At 39.1% G+C, this 17,067-nt stretch overlaps 2 protein-coding genes across 2 annotated transcripts; both read left to right on the forward strand.

Annotated features, from left to right (window-relative positions):
- Position 1: 1 nt before the first annotated feature.
- On the forward strand, positions 2 to 2,407 carry LOC124632583 (TIP41-like protein). The gene is made up of 6 exons (XM_047167468.1): positions 2 to 160; positions 249 to 406; positions 659 to 838; positions 1,152 to 1,365; positions 1,827 to 1,985; positions 2,216 to 2,407. Exons 1-6 carry the CDS (start codon positions 146 to 148, stop codon positions 2,315 to 2,317), a joined length of 828 nt encoding a protein of 275 aa, XP_047023424.1. The 5' UTR covers positions 2 to 145; the 3' UTR covers positions 2,318 to 2,407.
- Positions 2,408 to 4,999: 2,592 nt separating this feature from the next.
- On the forward strand, positions 5,000 to 16,995 carry LOC124632350. The gene is made up of 10 exons (XM_047167149.1): positions 5,000 to 5,234; positions 5,473 to 5,698; positions 8,566 to 8,696; positions 11,678 to 11,932; positions 14,412 to 14,577; positions 14,801 to 14,970; positions 15,159 to 15,345; positions 15,603 to 15,911; positions 16,065 to 16,237; positions 16,407 to 16,995. The coding sequence occupies exons 1-10, from the start codon at positions 5,192 to 5,194 to the stop codon at positions 16,649 to 16,651; spliced, it is 1,905 nt and encodes a 634-aa protein (XP_047023105.1). The 5' UTR covers positions 5,000 to 5,191; the 3' UTR covers positions 16,652 to 16,995.
- Positions 16,996 to 17,067: the final 72 nt, after the last annotated feature.

Consider the following 17,067-nt stretch of genomic DNA (forward strand, 5'->3'; position numbering starts at 1 on the left):
ACGTCAAGTTACGTACGTTAATTATTTTGTGGGTTTTATTTTGTACGGGATTGGAGATATAATTGATTTTAATTATTGAGTTTGCCACTAAATTTACAGCGAGGAATAAGGATTATACAGTCGATAATCGTGGATATAGTTCGCTATGTTCAACTCTGAGGTAACAAAGAATACGTAACCTTACAAACTGCCGGCATAAAGTATTCGATGGGACGCTTTGAAGATGCACTTATCTTTTGTGTTTACAGTTAAACAGTGTGGATGCAGGACGGTACACGAGTAACTCCAAATCAATACAATTTGGGCCGTGGAATATATCATACGATGTGAGCTGTATATTGCCAAGTGTATGCTCTACAAAAGTCGTCTGCGAACGTGATGATGATCAATTTTGCCAGTTTTGTATGTGAGTATCAACCTTTTTATAGTACTTAGCTGTCGATTGTAGCCTTACAACGTCGCTGGCTATTTAAAATATAAGACAACAGAATAAATATTACTAGATTCTGAATGCCTTTGATAGAAGACTATGAGTATCAAATTGTTAAATAAAACTCACTTTAAAAGTATTACTCGTAGACGGTGGACTATTCTGTATTTATTGTACTCTTCTCTGAATTTATTAACTCTTACAATTATATACAACTGCTATTTTCAGATACACCAAGGAACTGAAAATACCGCATTTCCCTGACATGGTGTTTCCTAGAAATATTCTAAAGTTGACACATGAGAGTGGTGCAGGTATATGCTTCAACCCTCTTGATTCTCTGAGATGTGTGGCCAGCAGGATGGAGGCCATTGAGGTGGCTTGTGCAGAAGCTTGGCAGGAGGCAAGGTAATAAAGTGGAGTTATAACTTAGTAGTTTCTGCTTGTCTATAAAAAAAAGTAGCTTATGCTTGTCTATGAAAATATTGATATAAAAGCTGATTGGCTATCTAGAAAATGGATTTGATTTTCAACTGCTCTTTTCTTTTCAAATCGAACTTCCAAGATTATGCACTTTCAGCGAAACAACCCTTAATTTTTTTTTTACATAATCTTTATATATGTAGAAAATAATGTTAGTGCAGATCAACAATTCGATAGTACGTTTTTGTTATTTCAATGTGCCCTATTTATTTTAATAATAATCATTTTTTTATTCCAGACCAGAAGCAGAGAAACCGAAGCGGCCATTTGATTGGACGTTCTCTACTGACTATAAAGGAACTCTCACAGATAATATTGTAGTCGAAAACACTGATGAGCATATTAATTTTGAATTGTTGAAGCAAAAAGAACAAATTCTCTTCTATCATGATCTAACTTTATTTGAGGATGAATTACATGATCATGGTGTCTCGAAACTATCTGTGAAAATAGTAAGTATATTGCAAATATACAATTAGGTATAGTTACCGGCATGGATATTGAGCTCTCGGCGGAAGAGTGGGGATCGCTTTGCACACTGTACACATAAGGCGCAGGTGAAGGTCAGGGCTCAATATCCGTGCCGATAACTATATGTAAGTGGATATTTCGAGTCCCACTAATGTTAAGAAATTTTCAAAGAATGTAGAGTCTGTAAAGCGCCATAGCTTTACAAACAATTAGGCATTCATTGTAATTGTAAATGTGTAAGGCTGTGATTACTTCATCTTAGATAGAATTGTTTCCACACATACAAAAGAAAGGTAGAACTGTTTCTACACATGCAAAAGAAAGATGTAACAGCCTGAAAAGGATAAATCAAGCTTAAATAAGTATAAAAAATATAAAACAATCTATTTAGCAAAAATTTTGTATATTTAAAACTAAATAACGTTATGCTCTCCATTTTCAGAGAGTCATGCCTTCATATTGGTATGTGCTGCTAAGGTATTTCTTGAGAGTGGATGATGTCCTGGTGAGGGCAAATGAAACAAGGATGTTCCATCTGCTTAATACTGACTATGTCCTCAGAGAATACACTGTGAAGGAGGCACAAGCCAAAGATTTGAATGTAAGTATTTTAGAAACATAAGATGTCAACATCTTTCTATTTCTAAGGTGGATATGGTACTTACTGTAGAATTTTGTATGTTCATCTGACCCACTCATACATGTCTCTTTTACAACCACGTTTTTACGTGTACATTTCTGTAATTGTGAGTGAGTGAGTCATCATCATCTGCTTAGCCTTTTTCATTTTGTTATCTATCTGTAATAACACTTGTTTATTTCTTTTTGCAGATGCCTACATCGCATATGAAAGAAGCTGATGATGTGATACCAATACTGCCAGTCAAACAAAAACTTACACATAAATTAATTGTGAATATACCCTCAAATTAGCCAGTAGTGGTTTGATCTCTATAATTATGAAATAAATTAATGTTAAGAATTATAAATGTTGTAATAAAGTGCAAGTCATATTGGGTAGTATGCTCATATTTTAATTAATAGCCTTTACTTTTAAACTCTGTGAAATGGAGGTGCTATAGCAATACAAAAGATACATAGCTTAGGTAAATTTGTACTAAACTTTAGGTATTTTTTTTAATTTTAAATTTGAATTTTAGGTATTATGAACACAGCACTTTGTATGAAACTGTAGCAGATTGTATGAAAATTATATGAAGTTATTGTGATGAGAACTTGACTGATGATGTATGTAGGTACATATGTGAAAGTCTAAAGAGGATGGCAAATTAAATTGAAACCATATTCAAGATTAACGCGTGAATTAAGGTGTCCAAGATATCTACCTGGTACTAGAGACTGGAATGTTCGAAAACTCTTCCAATTGGAAACGTATTTTTGACTTGCTTTATTCAATTAGTAGTATTCTTACAGCTTTAGAGCCGTTTAATATTAGAGTTTTATTGCACTTTTTTATTGCGGCAATAAATAATATATTTTTGTAAAGTGTTTGTTTTTGAACACCCTAGAACAAATGCTGAGTTTTATCTTAATTACATATTTTTTTCGATTAGGTACGTGCAAATTTCATTTAGAGATATCGTAAAATTAAAAAAATACGACCACATTTTACCTACTACTCCGTATACCGCAGTCTGAGTCCACGGGCCATAATGTCTTCTTTTGATATAAATTATGCCCAAACTTATGGTGTAACACTACATAAACTTCTAATCCAACAATCCCTACATAAATACATATCTATAGTTTTCCAAAATTCGAGTCCTCTCCTGATAACAAAAAATAAATGGTAATTACTTATAACAGGCAAGGCGGTGACTCCTGCTGGCTTAAGTTGCTTTTTTAAACATTCTTCAGCTCGACCCGGATATCCAACTTTTAGTGAGTACGTGAGCTGTCATGTTGGCTACCATCAGGCAGACACGGTGTGGGGACGCAAGGAAGTAACTGGCTCCGAAAGCGAGATGTAGGCAAAATAGTTTCTAAGGACCACTAAGCCATGTTATCCTGGTACGAGTGTAATTGTGGGACGCAGGTGAATCCGCGGAGCACAGCTATTTTAGGCTTCCTAGGTCTCCTGCAAGTCTGTAAGTCAATGTCACCTTAGACTTTCCTTCCGCGACTGATACTAATCTTATCAGTTGGTTTTAATCGGTTAAATTGATAACTAATTATTTACATTTCTTACGTAGGTATTACGATCATCGCTCATAGATTATTAAATACTGATAAGGATTTTTAGATTTAATTGTTAAGACCAATGTCTAAACAATACCACTAAATAGAATTATGATAGGTGACAACGGGTTCACTGATCGCTAAAAGTTATCACACTTATTTGTTTGGATTTATAATATGACCTTTGTAATTGTTTAATTAAATACTAGGTATTTACTAAGGATTCCTACTAAAGTGATTGAATATGTTTTTAATCATTACTATGTATTTTTCCAATTTTCATCTAAATCTGGTTGTCAGTTCTATTACGGATTTCAAAAGGTTTATTATAGGTACATACCAATTCCAGGAGTGTAGGTATGTGAGGTATTGAGTAGATATATTAACATTTTTAAGATTTTCATTATATCCTGTGGAAAACCAAAAGTTCAAGCTGTTGAAACCGAAATGACTTTATTTAGGAAATGCAGCTCACAAAGAAGTGTCTCGTCTTCGTTGTCGTCATAGCCGAATGGAATCCACTGCTAAGTTCTCCCCGTGCTGGAAGGGGAATCAAACATCTTGTATTTTTTTCAATGCAGTTAGCTGCACTCTCTTCCTCCTGCCTTGTTCCCAATTTTATTTGGGGTCGGCGCAATATGTCATCCTCTTCATTTTCCCCTGTCACTCGTCATGCTGACACTCACTCCCTTCCTATTCATGTCATTTTTCAGGCAATCCATCCATCTTTTCTTAGGTCTCCCTCTAAATTACTCTTCCTCTCCATTCATCTACATTCATACTTAGCATACACGTTGTTGCATGCGTATCATCCCTCCTCATTACATGCCCATACCATGTCAATCTTCTACTTCTCATCTTTTTGTAACTGGCGCTACTTTCAGACTTCCTCTAATGTAATCATTCCTCCCTTTATCCATTCTTGGTACACACACATCCATCAAACATCCATCTCAGCATTCTCATTTCTGCTACATGCACTCTCTTCTCATCCCTCTTTTTCAATGCCCAATGCAATTAGGGCTGCCATCCGTCCGGGTTTCCCCGGATTTGTCCTCGTTTGGAGGCGGTCCGGGGGCGCCGTTCGAGCGGGGTTTTAAGAAGTGTCCGGGGAAAACCCGGGAAAACACTTTTCATGTAAGGACGCACCTCATTGAATTTAAGTATATGTTCATAGTAAATGGATTACAAATTAGGTATTATTTTGTTTAAAAAAAATCGTACTCGTTCGGGGAAAAAATGCGATTTACGCCAAATGTCCGGGTTTGGCGAAATTCGAGATGGCAGCCCTAAATGCAATTAGCTGCGCGTGCTATCGAAATTACTTATCAGACTGATTATTCAACAGTCTATTAACTTTCATTATTAAATTATGCTGCGATTATAACTAGCCGCCAGTTTCTTTGTCATACGAAAATTGTAGGACTACTGTCTTTAATCACGCACCGCAATCGATACAATAATCAAAGTTTTTGATTATGTTCGATAGGCAAAAGTGAATGTTATCTGCAGCTGACATTGCAATTTGAGTTCATTCCGAGTAGTGTCCCACAGGCGTGTGGCCATGTTTAGTCTAGCAATGTTAAATTAAGTTGGTATAAATATAAAATGTGGCAAAAACATTGTGTTTCATGGCTAGGTGCCATACTAGGTTTGTGCCCCTTTTATTTATTTAATTATATATTTTTTGATTTTCCAGTACGAATTTAAAGTTTTTGGAAATTCCAGTTTTTGGAAATTCGTACGTCGTAGTCGTAAAAAGTAATCAAGTAATTAAATTGCATTTATACAACATAGTAAGACATTTACCTAGGTATAACAGTAAGTATAACTAATTAGGTACCTAACTGCAGATTATGCCATTTCTCACAAAATTTTCCAATTTTCAGTTTTACTTTGCTTACATTCTGGTCAAGCCCAGATAGCCACGTACGATGTGCGTGTAGGTAGTCTCCTTCGGATGCAGCAAGGGATTGGGTGGCCCTTACATCTTCAGGTGGCAGAAGGGCACGAAGCTTTGATGCGTCTCTCTGAAACTCTACCGAACCAACAGTATTGTGCAGTGACCACTCCAGAAGGAGTTATCTTCGACGTACGCAACCCTCCAAATTCTAGGTTGGTAACTTAAAATATTCGCGACAAAAAAAAAAAAGTTTTTTGCAAATATTGGACAACTCGTTCGTTTAGATCAGTGTTTCCCAAAGTGGGCGATAACGCCCCCTTGTGGGCGCTGCAGGTCTCAAGGGGGGCGGTAAGAGACCCAGAAAGAAAATAGGGGCGTTGTGTAGAGGCCTGGGGGGTGATTTGTAATTTTATTTAGCTAGGAGGCCTCTTAGACAACGACTTGTGAACATCAACTAATATGAATTACAAGATTGCTCAGACTCGGTTCTATATTTCTCTCCACGTAGTTCATATATCTGTCCTATTTTACTGAATATAGAAAAAATAAAAATCATGTCAATGTCAATCGGTCGCTCCGTTTCGTAATTAAAGTAGACACAAACAAACAAATAAAAAGGCAACAGACACACTTTCGCATTTTGATAGTTATTAGTACTCGTAGATATCTATCATGTTTTAACAAGTTTTTGTTAAATAACCCGAATTGTGAATTCTTGTATCAGTCGGCTGGTTCAAATTGTACGACTAGGATGGCACGGGCAGAAGAGACAAGTCACTGAGGGTGCCATTCTAATCTGCAAAGCCTAGGTTCACTTCATTATTCAAATTTTAAACAAAACTACAACAGTGCATGCGCAAACAAGGCATGACATCGAGGCGGTACTGGAGGGGTGCCAGTCCGGCTGTCACCCCTCTCTTTCTCGTTTATTTATGTTTTTTCCCGGTTTACTTAAATTAATTCCTCAAAGTTATAAAAAAAAAACAGTTTTTTCAACATTTCTGGTTTATTCTGCGCCCTTTCAGTCAGTCAAAAAATTTTGTGCCTTTCACTTAACAGTGACTATTTTCTAATTTCATTAGGTATCATTGCGTCCCAAAAATCAAAAAATTTGCGCTCGCGGCTTCTTCTCTTTGCAGTGTTTTTTTTTTCCACACTTGTTGAGGTACTTTTGTGCCCCAAAACTAAACAATTTGCGCGGTTTTTTTTAGCTTGTTTTGGTACTTTACTCTTCCAAAACTCAAAAATTACGCGCTCGCTGCGCTCGCGGCTTTTTCACTTGTAACTGGTTTTTATAAAACATGTTTGGGTTCTATTATGTCCCAAAACTCAAAAATTACGGGCTCGCTTCGCTAGCGCTTCAAAAGTTTGCAGTGATCTGTCTCCGGTTTCTTTATGTTAAACCAGGCAAAAAGCACCATGAATGACCATATTGCACCATATTTTGTCGTTTTTTTTGGGGGGGGTGCTCAATAGGTAGTCCGCCCCGGGTGCCACCCGATGCTACGCCGCCACTGTAAGAGTCAACTTGAGACCTAAGCGCCGCGGTATGTTACCTACCTGCGCTCAGGTTTCAAGTTGCGGGTTATAGTAAAAGTTTCGTTTAGAACTCTCCGTTAATAAACATATATAGGTCACAATAATTAATTAATTTAATTTGAAGTTATAGTGGTTTTTAAATAGGTGAAAAAATGGGGGGCGCTAAAAAAATATTTATTCTCAAAGTGGGCAGTAGACAAAATAAGTTTGGGAACCACTGGTTTAGATGGTATTGAGATTTTGGTGAAAAGCTTATTAAGTATTTGTTATTTTTAAGAGCTGCGCAATGCGAACATTTGATTGTGCGAAAATTTCTGCTTAAAACTGTAAAATAGCCCTTTAGTTATATAAGGTAGGTTTTGTTACTATGCCTGCAAGTACAAAAACAGTGAGCTTAATATAGGCTTTGGAGAAGTAATGGCTAGGTCCATTTTCATCCAACAGGTGTTCCCAACGGTGCTCTAACTTTACGCTACAAGCTTTAGTTTACTCATTAGGACCGACATGATTTAAAAGCTTCTAATTAAGGGAACCTTAACAGTGTGTTTATTGCTTAATTGTAGGCATTATTGTGCCTCAACAATGTTTTTTCTACCTAAAATTAGGCCCAATATAAATTTACTAAACAAATTAGCATAACCAGTTGATACAAGTATTTGATTAATTTATTATCAATTCGATCCATCGTAGGTTGTATCGGTGGATAGACTTTGATAGTTGGCTATCGAATTTATCGAAGCTTAGTTTTACTTGACTTAGGTTTTGTGTAACAATTAAATAAAGAGCCAGGTACAGCTACCTAGCAACAAGACTCCATTAAGACCATCGAAATTACAGAATTCATGAGCACTAAAAGCTCCCATAAGTTACTGTCACAACTACAGAATAAGAGTCCGTTCAGATAGATCGGCTCGGAGAGCATCGGCGCGCATTTTTCTTTTCACACAGACCGGAATCGGCTCCGATCGGCTGAAAGAGCATGCAATCGGAGCCAAATGTCTGCAAAACCGAGAAAAAGTACGCGATCGGAGCCGGTCAGCTCCTCATATTACTTCATACCAAGCGCCTTCGAGCATTATTAAAGACAATTTGCTCTCCTCTCCGAGCCGGTCTGTTTGAACGGACCCTAAAATAACATTTGTACCTATATGGTCATCAGATAATTGCAAGATATTTGTCTTTGAACACAGCTTTTGCATTTGAGATGTGTGTAATAAACTTTGTTGTTGATATTTTATCACATATGGCTCGAACTTATTGTTCTTTCTAGCTTAGAAGTAAAAAGTCTGTTTGTGTCCGTGTCGCTTATTTATTTTAGAAAAAATGACAATAGTATTGATATACAAAAACCTTTTGTAACTGGGTACATTTTACTGTACTCCTCAACTAACTTACCTGGGCGACCCGATACCCCTTCGCAAGAGAGGTTGGGGGACTTTCAGACTCTTCGTAATGACTGCCATGTAAAAATGACAGCCGGGATCTAAAATTTTACGTTCCTTCCGAAGACACCTACACCTTATCTAAAATTCATGCGTAGGTTCGAGTCTTGGACTGACGGGTGCGGCGTTCGGGTCCGCAACATCGGACTATCAGACGAAGGTAGATGGCGCATGACAGCTACTGCAGGAAACCACACCATCACTGGCTGGTCTGAAGTCAAGGTTACAGGTGAGCAACTTTAATCACTGCGAGATTTATGGCCAGTTTCACCAGTTATTTATAAATTATCAGATAGCCTGTCAGGAACTTATCTGAAAAAAAACTATAATTTTTGGTTTCACAAGTCTCGGATAGCAGTACCTATCAGGCAGAAATTACCTATAAGTAGCTTTTCCTGGCACATAATGTTAACTATGAGTTAACTGTCAGACACTATCAGCCTGGTATTAAAACAATTAAACGTCGGTAACAAAGTTGATAGGTACATGTTTAGGGTTGTCGCACAGATTATACCTAGCGCCAGATAAAATGCCTAATTATTTTTTATCATTGAGTTGACGCCATGTTTAATTACAATCTTTTTTTTTATTATGTAAATGAGCGCTTGTAATCATTGCGGTAGGTACCGCATATTGCGGTAGATTTGATATGGCCACATATCACTTGTTGCAATGCGGAATTATTTAATCTCCCGACACAAAAGAACAAAAAAAAATATCATAATTATGTTAATTGGTAGGTATTAATGTAATACAAACACATAATATTGATTGTAAATCCGCAGCTTACTGTTTTCCTACCAATTAATAACAAAAACACTGAAATCGGTTTATTACCTACCTATCTACCTATTACCTACTACCTATTATTATTACCTATTATTACTACCTATTATTACAAATGTATGTCTCTTCCAGACCTCGGGACTAGAGTCCCGGATTTTTGGGAGGCGAACGTGGGGCCAAAGCCAACACGCTGAAGCCCTTTTGAGACAACTTTAATGAAAGGGTGACACAAAACCGACGATTATCCCTGTATACACTATAGAAATGTACCCAAGGACAATCCCCGGTCATGTGCTAAACTATTGCTAACTATGGATGAAAACTACTTGGGCTATTGTGATGGGATGCTAATGGACTAGGAATGGGGAAACTATGGGGACTATGGCACCTGCCGATGACAATGTATTAAATACATGTAAAAATGGCAGGTGGAGACTCGCCACCTCACTTACTGGGCCCCCGGGAATCAGTCGCTAAATCGCAACAAGGGGGCAACAGGTACATGAGCGGCTGAAGGGTGAGGATACCTCGGCGGACTTTAAACGCAGATCACGCGCTCCCTGTGGGTCCAGCATCACCGGCCCACTCGCCACTTACCACGAGGCACCTACCCTCCGAGTGGGCTGCTAACCCTGCTCTAGCAACTCCACTCTGACCGGCCGATGAAGGCAAGCCAAGAGGCGGGAGATCTATCCGACGTCATGCTTCACTCCGGCAGGCCGGAGATGGGGGACACTCTCCCTGGAGCACTCGGATATATAGCCCCGCGGGGTCGCGACTCCCCGTCATCCACCTCAGATGCCCTGCGGGGCCTACTATTATTACTACCTATTATTACTTGTTGTATGTGCTTTTTTCTCCGGTTTATACCGGGTGTTTGGTATCTGATGACGACACGGGCCTAAGCCAAGTGTTCACCAGTTGGGTTGATGGTATTTTGGTTATTACCTCTATGTGTTTGTGTAGTTGCGACATTGGGTGTTTGTGTATTTTGGTGTGTATCTGTCTCACTTGCATGTTGGGGAATTTTTCTATAAACTTAGTGTGGAGGGGTTCGAGGTAAGTTCGTGTGTCTGTACCTAATGCTGTTAGCTGTAAGTATGTACGCAGGATATATCTGTTCATCTCAGTAGTCCATCGTCTGCGTGTAGTAGGAGCGCTCGTAGTGGGTGCAAGCTCAGAGTCAAGGTTGACATCCTGCACAACACTAGCGAGCGTGCTGGTGGACAAGGTCGATGTTCGCCTTGTCATGTAAGAGGGGCGAGTGGAAGGGATGGAAGAGAATAATGAAATAGTATCTTCGCCCGAGGAATCGGCTGTAGCTTCTACGCCGCGAGCCCGCCTGCTCAACTCACTGCGACCGGCTGTAACTTTATTTTCGGTGATCCGTCTGCTCAACGCCTCACCGCCGATGGTTCGCATGCTGTGGCACCCAGCATCGGCTCCAGATGCGCCCCGGCGCTCCCCGGGAAGCGACCGTAAATTGTATCTTCTTTCACTATTCATCTCCATAAAGGGTTACCTTAACCTTGTTTGCCGTATAAGTTTCTATTATATACGTGTCCGCCCCCCAAGTGGTCTGATGTTCGACACGGACGTAGGTAAGGTAGGATTTTAGGGGGCCTATTATTACTATATATATATATAACCTATTATTACTACCTATTACCTATTACCTACCTACCTACCTACCTACCTAGGTACCTAACTATTAAAATGCCATGACATTGCCCAAATTGTCTCTAATTTGAGTGAGATTACGTAACTAGTACTAATACTGATACATCACCCTATCACATGATGATTTTTAGACCCGACTGACTTTCAGCATACCTACCAATATTGTTACAATGTTGCAGGAATTAGGTACCTACTTATTGATTAATTAGGCATAATATCTAGATACATCTTTTTAAATACTTATAATCTATTGCAGTTATCAATTGCATATCTTAATTACATATTATTAAACGATTAATTAAAATATTGCATTTTGATATCAGATAAATTATAGCAGTTTGATTCAGGAACAGAATGCTACTAGAATTTTCAATTGTTTACATAATAAGCAGTGTTATTACCTATTTACCTACAACTAAATTGTCGTACTTATCTTTTGAATATGTAATTAACCTTTAGAACAGCTAAGCTAGGTAGGTATCTCTGTTAAGACAAACATTTTCCTGTAAAAGTTGTGACTCATTCGCAACTCAGATGGAAAACTATTTGTATGAAAATCTGTAGTACCTACCTAGGTACCTACGGTCATGATTCTTTTTATTTCTTGATATTTTTTTGTTTCTATTTCAAATAAAACAAAAAAAAATCTACATGTAATTCATGCCTTTATTTATTCCTTGAACTATTTTAGGTATTTCTACTAATTATTTAATAAGTTCATACTAAGTGTATTCTTTTTTTTAGAAAAAATATCGAACTACGTACCGGAGCCTATATCCCTTAAAGATGGTCAAACAAAAACACAAGTAGACCTTTCATCCTTGAACAATTCCTACTGTCTGGTGGCACAGCCGTTCTCGGAGAGTTCCTTGGTACCGGGACATTGTCGTGTCACCTTGGAGCGGACCACTAGGGCTGTGCAAGGTCGATGGAGCGTCCTGCTGGGTATACCAGGAAGAGTGATGGAATTGCATATCGATAGATCTGTCGCTGTTGAAGGTAAGTTCGTCACTAGTTTTATAGCTACAATTTTCAATTTTACAACCCCAACACTTTCACACAAGTGAATTTTTGTCGCCCTTAGCAAAATCGACCGCATACGCGTGACATTACGAGTGGCAAAAATCGGTTGTTCGTTTTTAAACGTATCTTTGCACCAATATTCGTTAATTGGATGTCAATGGTCCGGACAAAGCGAAGTCGTTCGGAAAAATTGACCAAAAAATGTGCTAGTGTGAAAACGTTATAATGTCCTCCAACTTGATACGATTTAGTCAGTTTGCTGAATTTTTTTTTTAACGACGTCAAAAATCATCAAATGACCCCTCCCGCTGTGGGTTATCAGCGGTGAGGGAGTGTCAGACTCTTACTGACTAAAAACCGTCGTGTTCCGTCATAGGCCTTTTATGTACCAGGGCCGCGGTATCTCTTTCGAACATCCCGCAGCCCCGGCAGGCCTTGGCCCTGCTGGGCCCCACTGGGGTTGCTGACGTCTCTTTGAGGAGCGCGTGGAACAACGCGCGCCGTCGACACGGGTCTGTCGTCTAAGCAGACAGAGGGACGATGAGCCACCCGAACTCACCGCCCACAGACCCACGCCTACGGTGGCCGGGAGTCATCTCGCGACACCCGGCGCCCATGGTGTCTACCTGGTCCAGCGCGGCGGCCGGGATGAGAGGTGCGAACTCTCTGGCGTTCCGCCTCCTCCTTCTCGAGCATGACCGCTTCGGAGAAGGAGGCGACGGCATCCCATTCCCTCTCGCCCCGGACCATGGCCTGAACCAGGGCCGGACGCGAGAGGTCGCCGCCGCCCAAAGCCTCGACGAGGGCCCCGCGGTGCCCTTCCCACGTAGGGCACTCCTGGACTGTGTGGTCCACCGTGTCCTCGGGGCTGTCCGCACAGTGGTGACACCCGGGCGCCTCCTTGCGACCGATTCGATGCAGGTACCTCCCGAAACAACCGTGTCCGGTGAGGACCTGCGTCATACAATACGTGAGGGCGCCGTGACTCCTCCCGAGCCACTCCTCAAAGAGGGGACTTACCGCCACTATGGTGGCGTGCCCTGCTGAAATTGGTCTGCAATACAAAATTCCTGCTACGATTTATAGTTACGATCTTGTTTGCAACAATCTCATCTATTACGACTTAAGGCGCCTCTTATTCTACTACATATGTACCTACTTTACTTTTATGTCTGTAGGATTAAGGGTTCTGCTAAGGTGTCTATAATATGGCCTATTATTGCCCCAATATTAACAGAAAAGAGTTACAGGAGAGGATAGGAGTTATAGGAGAGGTTTTTAGTAGTAGGTATATTGGAATACTATATTTATATTTATATTTATATAGTTTAGCAATAAATCAATGTCGCAAAGCCAAAGCAAACAATGCACTACTCTAACGCAACTACACGTCGTAAAATACATCAAGTGTCAACGTAGCAAGCATGCAGAGACAGTTGGACAGCACACTGCGATTCAAAGCACCATTTACGATTCAACTGTAAACGGATTCCGGTATTTCAGGATTAAAATGTCAGATAAATTCCTACACGGTTTGTTCAGCTGCTGAATTTCTAGTTTTCATATGGATTTATTTGGAAAGGAATATTTATACCTTCGTAGATAAATCTGCAGAACGGGTGATGCAATTTTTTATATTTATTTAATTAAAGTCGTGAAATACCTAATGGAGCGTGTTTAATGTAAGATAATATTAATCTCCATTGATCTCTATGACGTAGTCATATCACAGGTTCGATTAACTTAATTAACCTGAGTGCAAATAAAAAATACCTTCTGGTAGCTGGTATTTCCAAATAGGCACTAAGCCGGACGTTCGTGTCTTCAATGCGAACATATCAGTAATCGGTATCTCTAAAATCCCCTTGTGATGCAATTTCGTGTCACCAAACATACAAAATAATTATCACTTTAATTACATTCATTATTGTCTATCACAATCTAATCGCTTATCGATGGCATAGCAATTAAATGATGCGTTTACGTATGGTAGCTATCACAATCATATGACTTTGATCTTGGATAAAGGGTAACGTCACTATTGCTTGCTTTATACGTAGGTACATATACACTTGTCTACCTGTTTTCTTGATTGGGTCGTGTCCTCCACATTGCCTTGTATGTGGGAAAGGTGATCTTGACATTAGTGTCGTGATTTCAGTCAGTATTTTAACTGAACCTCTTTTACGCACAAAAGGTTTTCAACATCATTAATCTATTGCAGTTCGATAACTAGGACAGGTAGTGACAATAAATTTTACCTAGCCAGGCCAACTACGCGCCTCTAGCCAGCCTTGTCTAGGCTCGATATCTAAGTATAGTTTTTTAATGTTTTTATCAATCAGATAATCTAAAACAAATGAGATTAGGGTTATCTGCACGATTTATTTATTTGGCGATAACCTTTACATGTTCTTCAAAACGGCTTTGTTCATGCAGAATTTCTTTGTTTCAGCTGAGCGTCTTGACGTAGGCTTCTTACGAGATACCGCTCATCATAAACTTCATTTGTATTGTAACATTTTACACACGGAAAAAAATATAACTTTTTGTCGTTTCCAAAAGGGCACTGAGGCTTCCGGTTTCAATGTTATCGACGGTTTGAGTGATGGTCGCTACAGGTTGGTAATTAACGTCTTTTGTTTGAATTAATTTTATTTTAGTGTCTGTCAGTCACCAGTTTGTTAATAGTCTTATTTGGTAAAGATAAATGCATCTTAGATGGCGAAGATTGCTACGTTTTGCTTTTTAAGGAAAAAGGTTTAGCCTAAACCTGTATACATAGTTTTGTAAACACAGGATTAAGTACGCAAATTAATACTTACTTCTAAAATTCTTCTCCAGTTATTACGGAGATGGTTTCTTCAAAAGACAATGTGGACTGACCATAGAGTCAGTAGCTAGTGACGACTACGGCACTTGGAGGTGCACGGTCGGCGTACAAGAGTGGGCTGGCAACACTATTCAGTCGAGGACACCTCTTCAAGCACTCATAAGTGTCCCACCAGAAGGAGGTAAATAGTTTGAACGTAATGAACTTGAAGTGGTTACCTATCTGACATGTGTTGGTTATGTATCTATAGCATTCATTAAAATTCAGTTAGTATCAGAATTTATGAAAAGAGGATTCGTAGGTCATGTCTTTAAAATAAGTAGGGCCTAACCCAGGGCACAATATTAACATAAATTTGTATCCTCCCAGGAAATAGGATAAGACGAGATTTTGAAGGGGCAGAGGAAGAATTGAGGACAATATTCGTGGAGAGTAACAAAACTCTAACGCTAACGTGTCGTGCAGATGCGTCCCTCGCGTATTGTTGGTTCCAACATCCTAATGGTTCCCAATTCACACCTGTGGAACGACAAGTCGGTCAGAATCTGGATTTCTGGTAGGTATATTTATGTCATACAGAAATTGTTAGGAAGAGTTAGAAATTCTGTGACTGTATTAACACGAAATAGGTTGTGTTGCATCAAGAACGACATTTTCATTTACGATAGTTTTTTATGGCTTCTCTGTAAGCGGGTACAGAATGCAACCTGATACGGTTTTTAATCTCCGTGTATTCTTTGAGAACCTTTCAGTCGTGTTTGCTGAAAATTCGTCATAACCAACCATTCTTTGTATTTCTTTCAATTTCATCAGGTATGCCGGCGAAAACCTCCAATCTGGTGACTGTGGAATTACCTTTGCCACAGTTCATAAAGAAGATGGAGGAGTATGGACATGTCATATGGGCTATAAATACCAATTGGGTGAAGAAATCATAGACCGTATGAATGTTCGAGTTACTGGTCCATTGGCCGCTTTGAATACAGAAGTCGGTGCTGTCATTGGTGGAAATGCTACTCTGTATTGCCATACCGCAAATGGACCACAGCCATTGGATTACTGCAGATTTTTAGCACCAAACTTTGTTGGTATAAGTCTAGATTCTACTGTGGGTGCCAACAAGTAAGTATCTATTTGTATTATGTATGCAGTAAAAGTGCCAAACACAAAAAAAAACCAAATGACCGTTAAGGGAAACAATCATTTGAATTATGCTAATTCCACGCAAAAAAATACTGTAAAACTTTGAAGTTTTTAACTCATTCTTTTTTACAGTGCTATTCTAGAACGTTTTTACTTCGCCCCTGGGAGGAATTTAGACTATGGTGACTGTGCTCTGACTATTGACCCTGTACTTGAGGAGGATTTGGGTGAATGGACTTGCGCAGCTCTTTTGCATGACCACATTTTAGAGTCTAGAGACACGATACTCCTTTATTATGATTCTCGTGAGTATTACCTGTCCACTTTTGTTTTATGGATACCTTCTCGTATATCTCGATGAGTGAGATCATCTCTATAAAACTTTATACGAATTTTGAATTAGTTTTGTTAACTTTAGAAACGAATAAGGCCCTCATATTATCTGTTTTTTCAAACAATTTATTGTATTACCAGATGCAGCTCGCGTACCTCGACTACGCGCCGGCTTAATTGGCACTTCAGTTGGTCTCATAGTACTAGCTTTAGTGCTGGCTGGTACAATATGGTACAAAAAGGGAAGACCGGTGCCCTGGAACAGACCATCTGGCCCAATTCAACGGTTCAGTAATGGTACAGATACATTGTCTATGCAGAATGACAGAGCGGTGGAACCTAGGCTAAGTACCAGCACTACGAGCAGTGATGAACAACAGGCTTGAGATGGATGGATAAGGGGGAAATGCTCTCGCCAATTTTTTTGGTGGTTCTGTACAAACATCATTACTAGGTAAGAATTTAGCGACGAATACGGTCATCTTGCCTGAGCCTACTCTGCACGGAATTTAGTTCCCAGCCGCCATTGAGTTTGGCGATGACTATATAATAAGTCCTAGAATGTTCGATGTATGACTGATATTAAACAAAATTTAAATAATTACAGATGCTTAACTCCAAAGAAATGTGATAATTAGATAGTAGTTTCCTTATTAACTCATTTAAATATTATTGTTATCTACTTATTTTCGTTGGTTTTTTTATTTTAATAAAATTTATGTCTTTGTTATGATGCCATCTTTTATTTCCTGTTCACATTTTTATCATAAGTAGGTCTATACTTACCTTTTTTAACCTTTGC

This window comes from Helicoverpa zea, chromosome 8, assembly GCF_022581195.2.
Source record: "Helicoverpa zea isolate HzStark_Cry1AcR chromosome 8, ilHelZeax1.1, whole genome shotgun sequence".
Classification (NCBI taxonomy): Eukaryota; Metazoa; Arthropoda; class Insecta; order Lepidoptera; family Noctuidae; genus Helicoverpa; species Helicoverpa zea.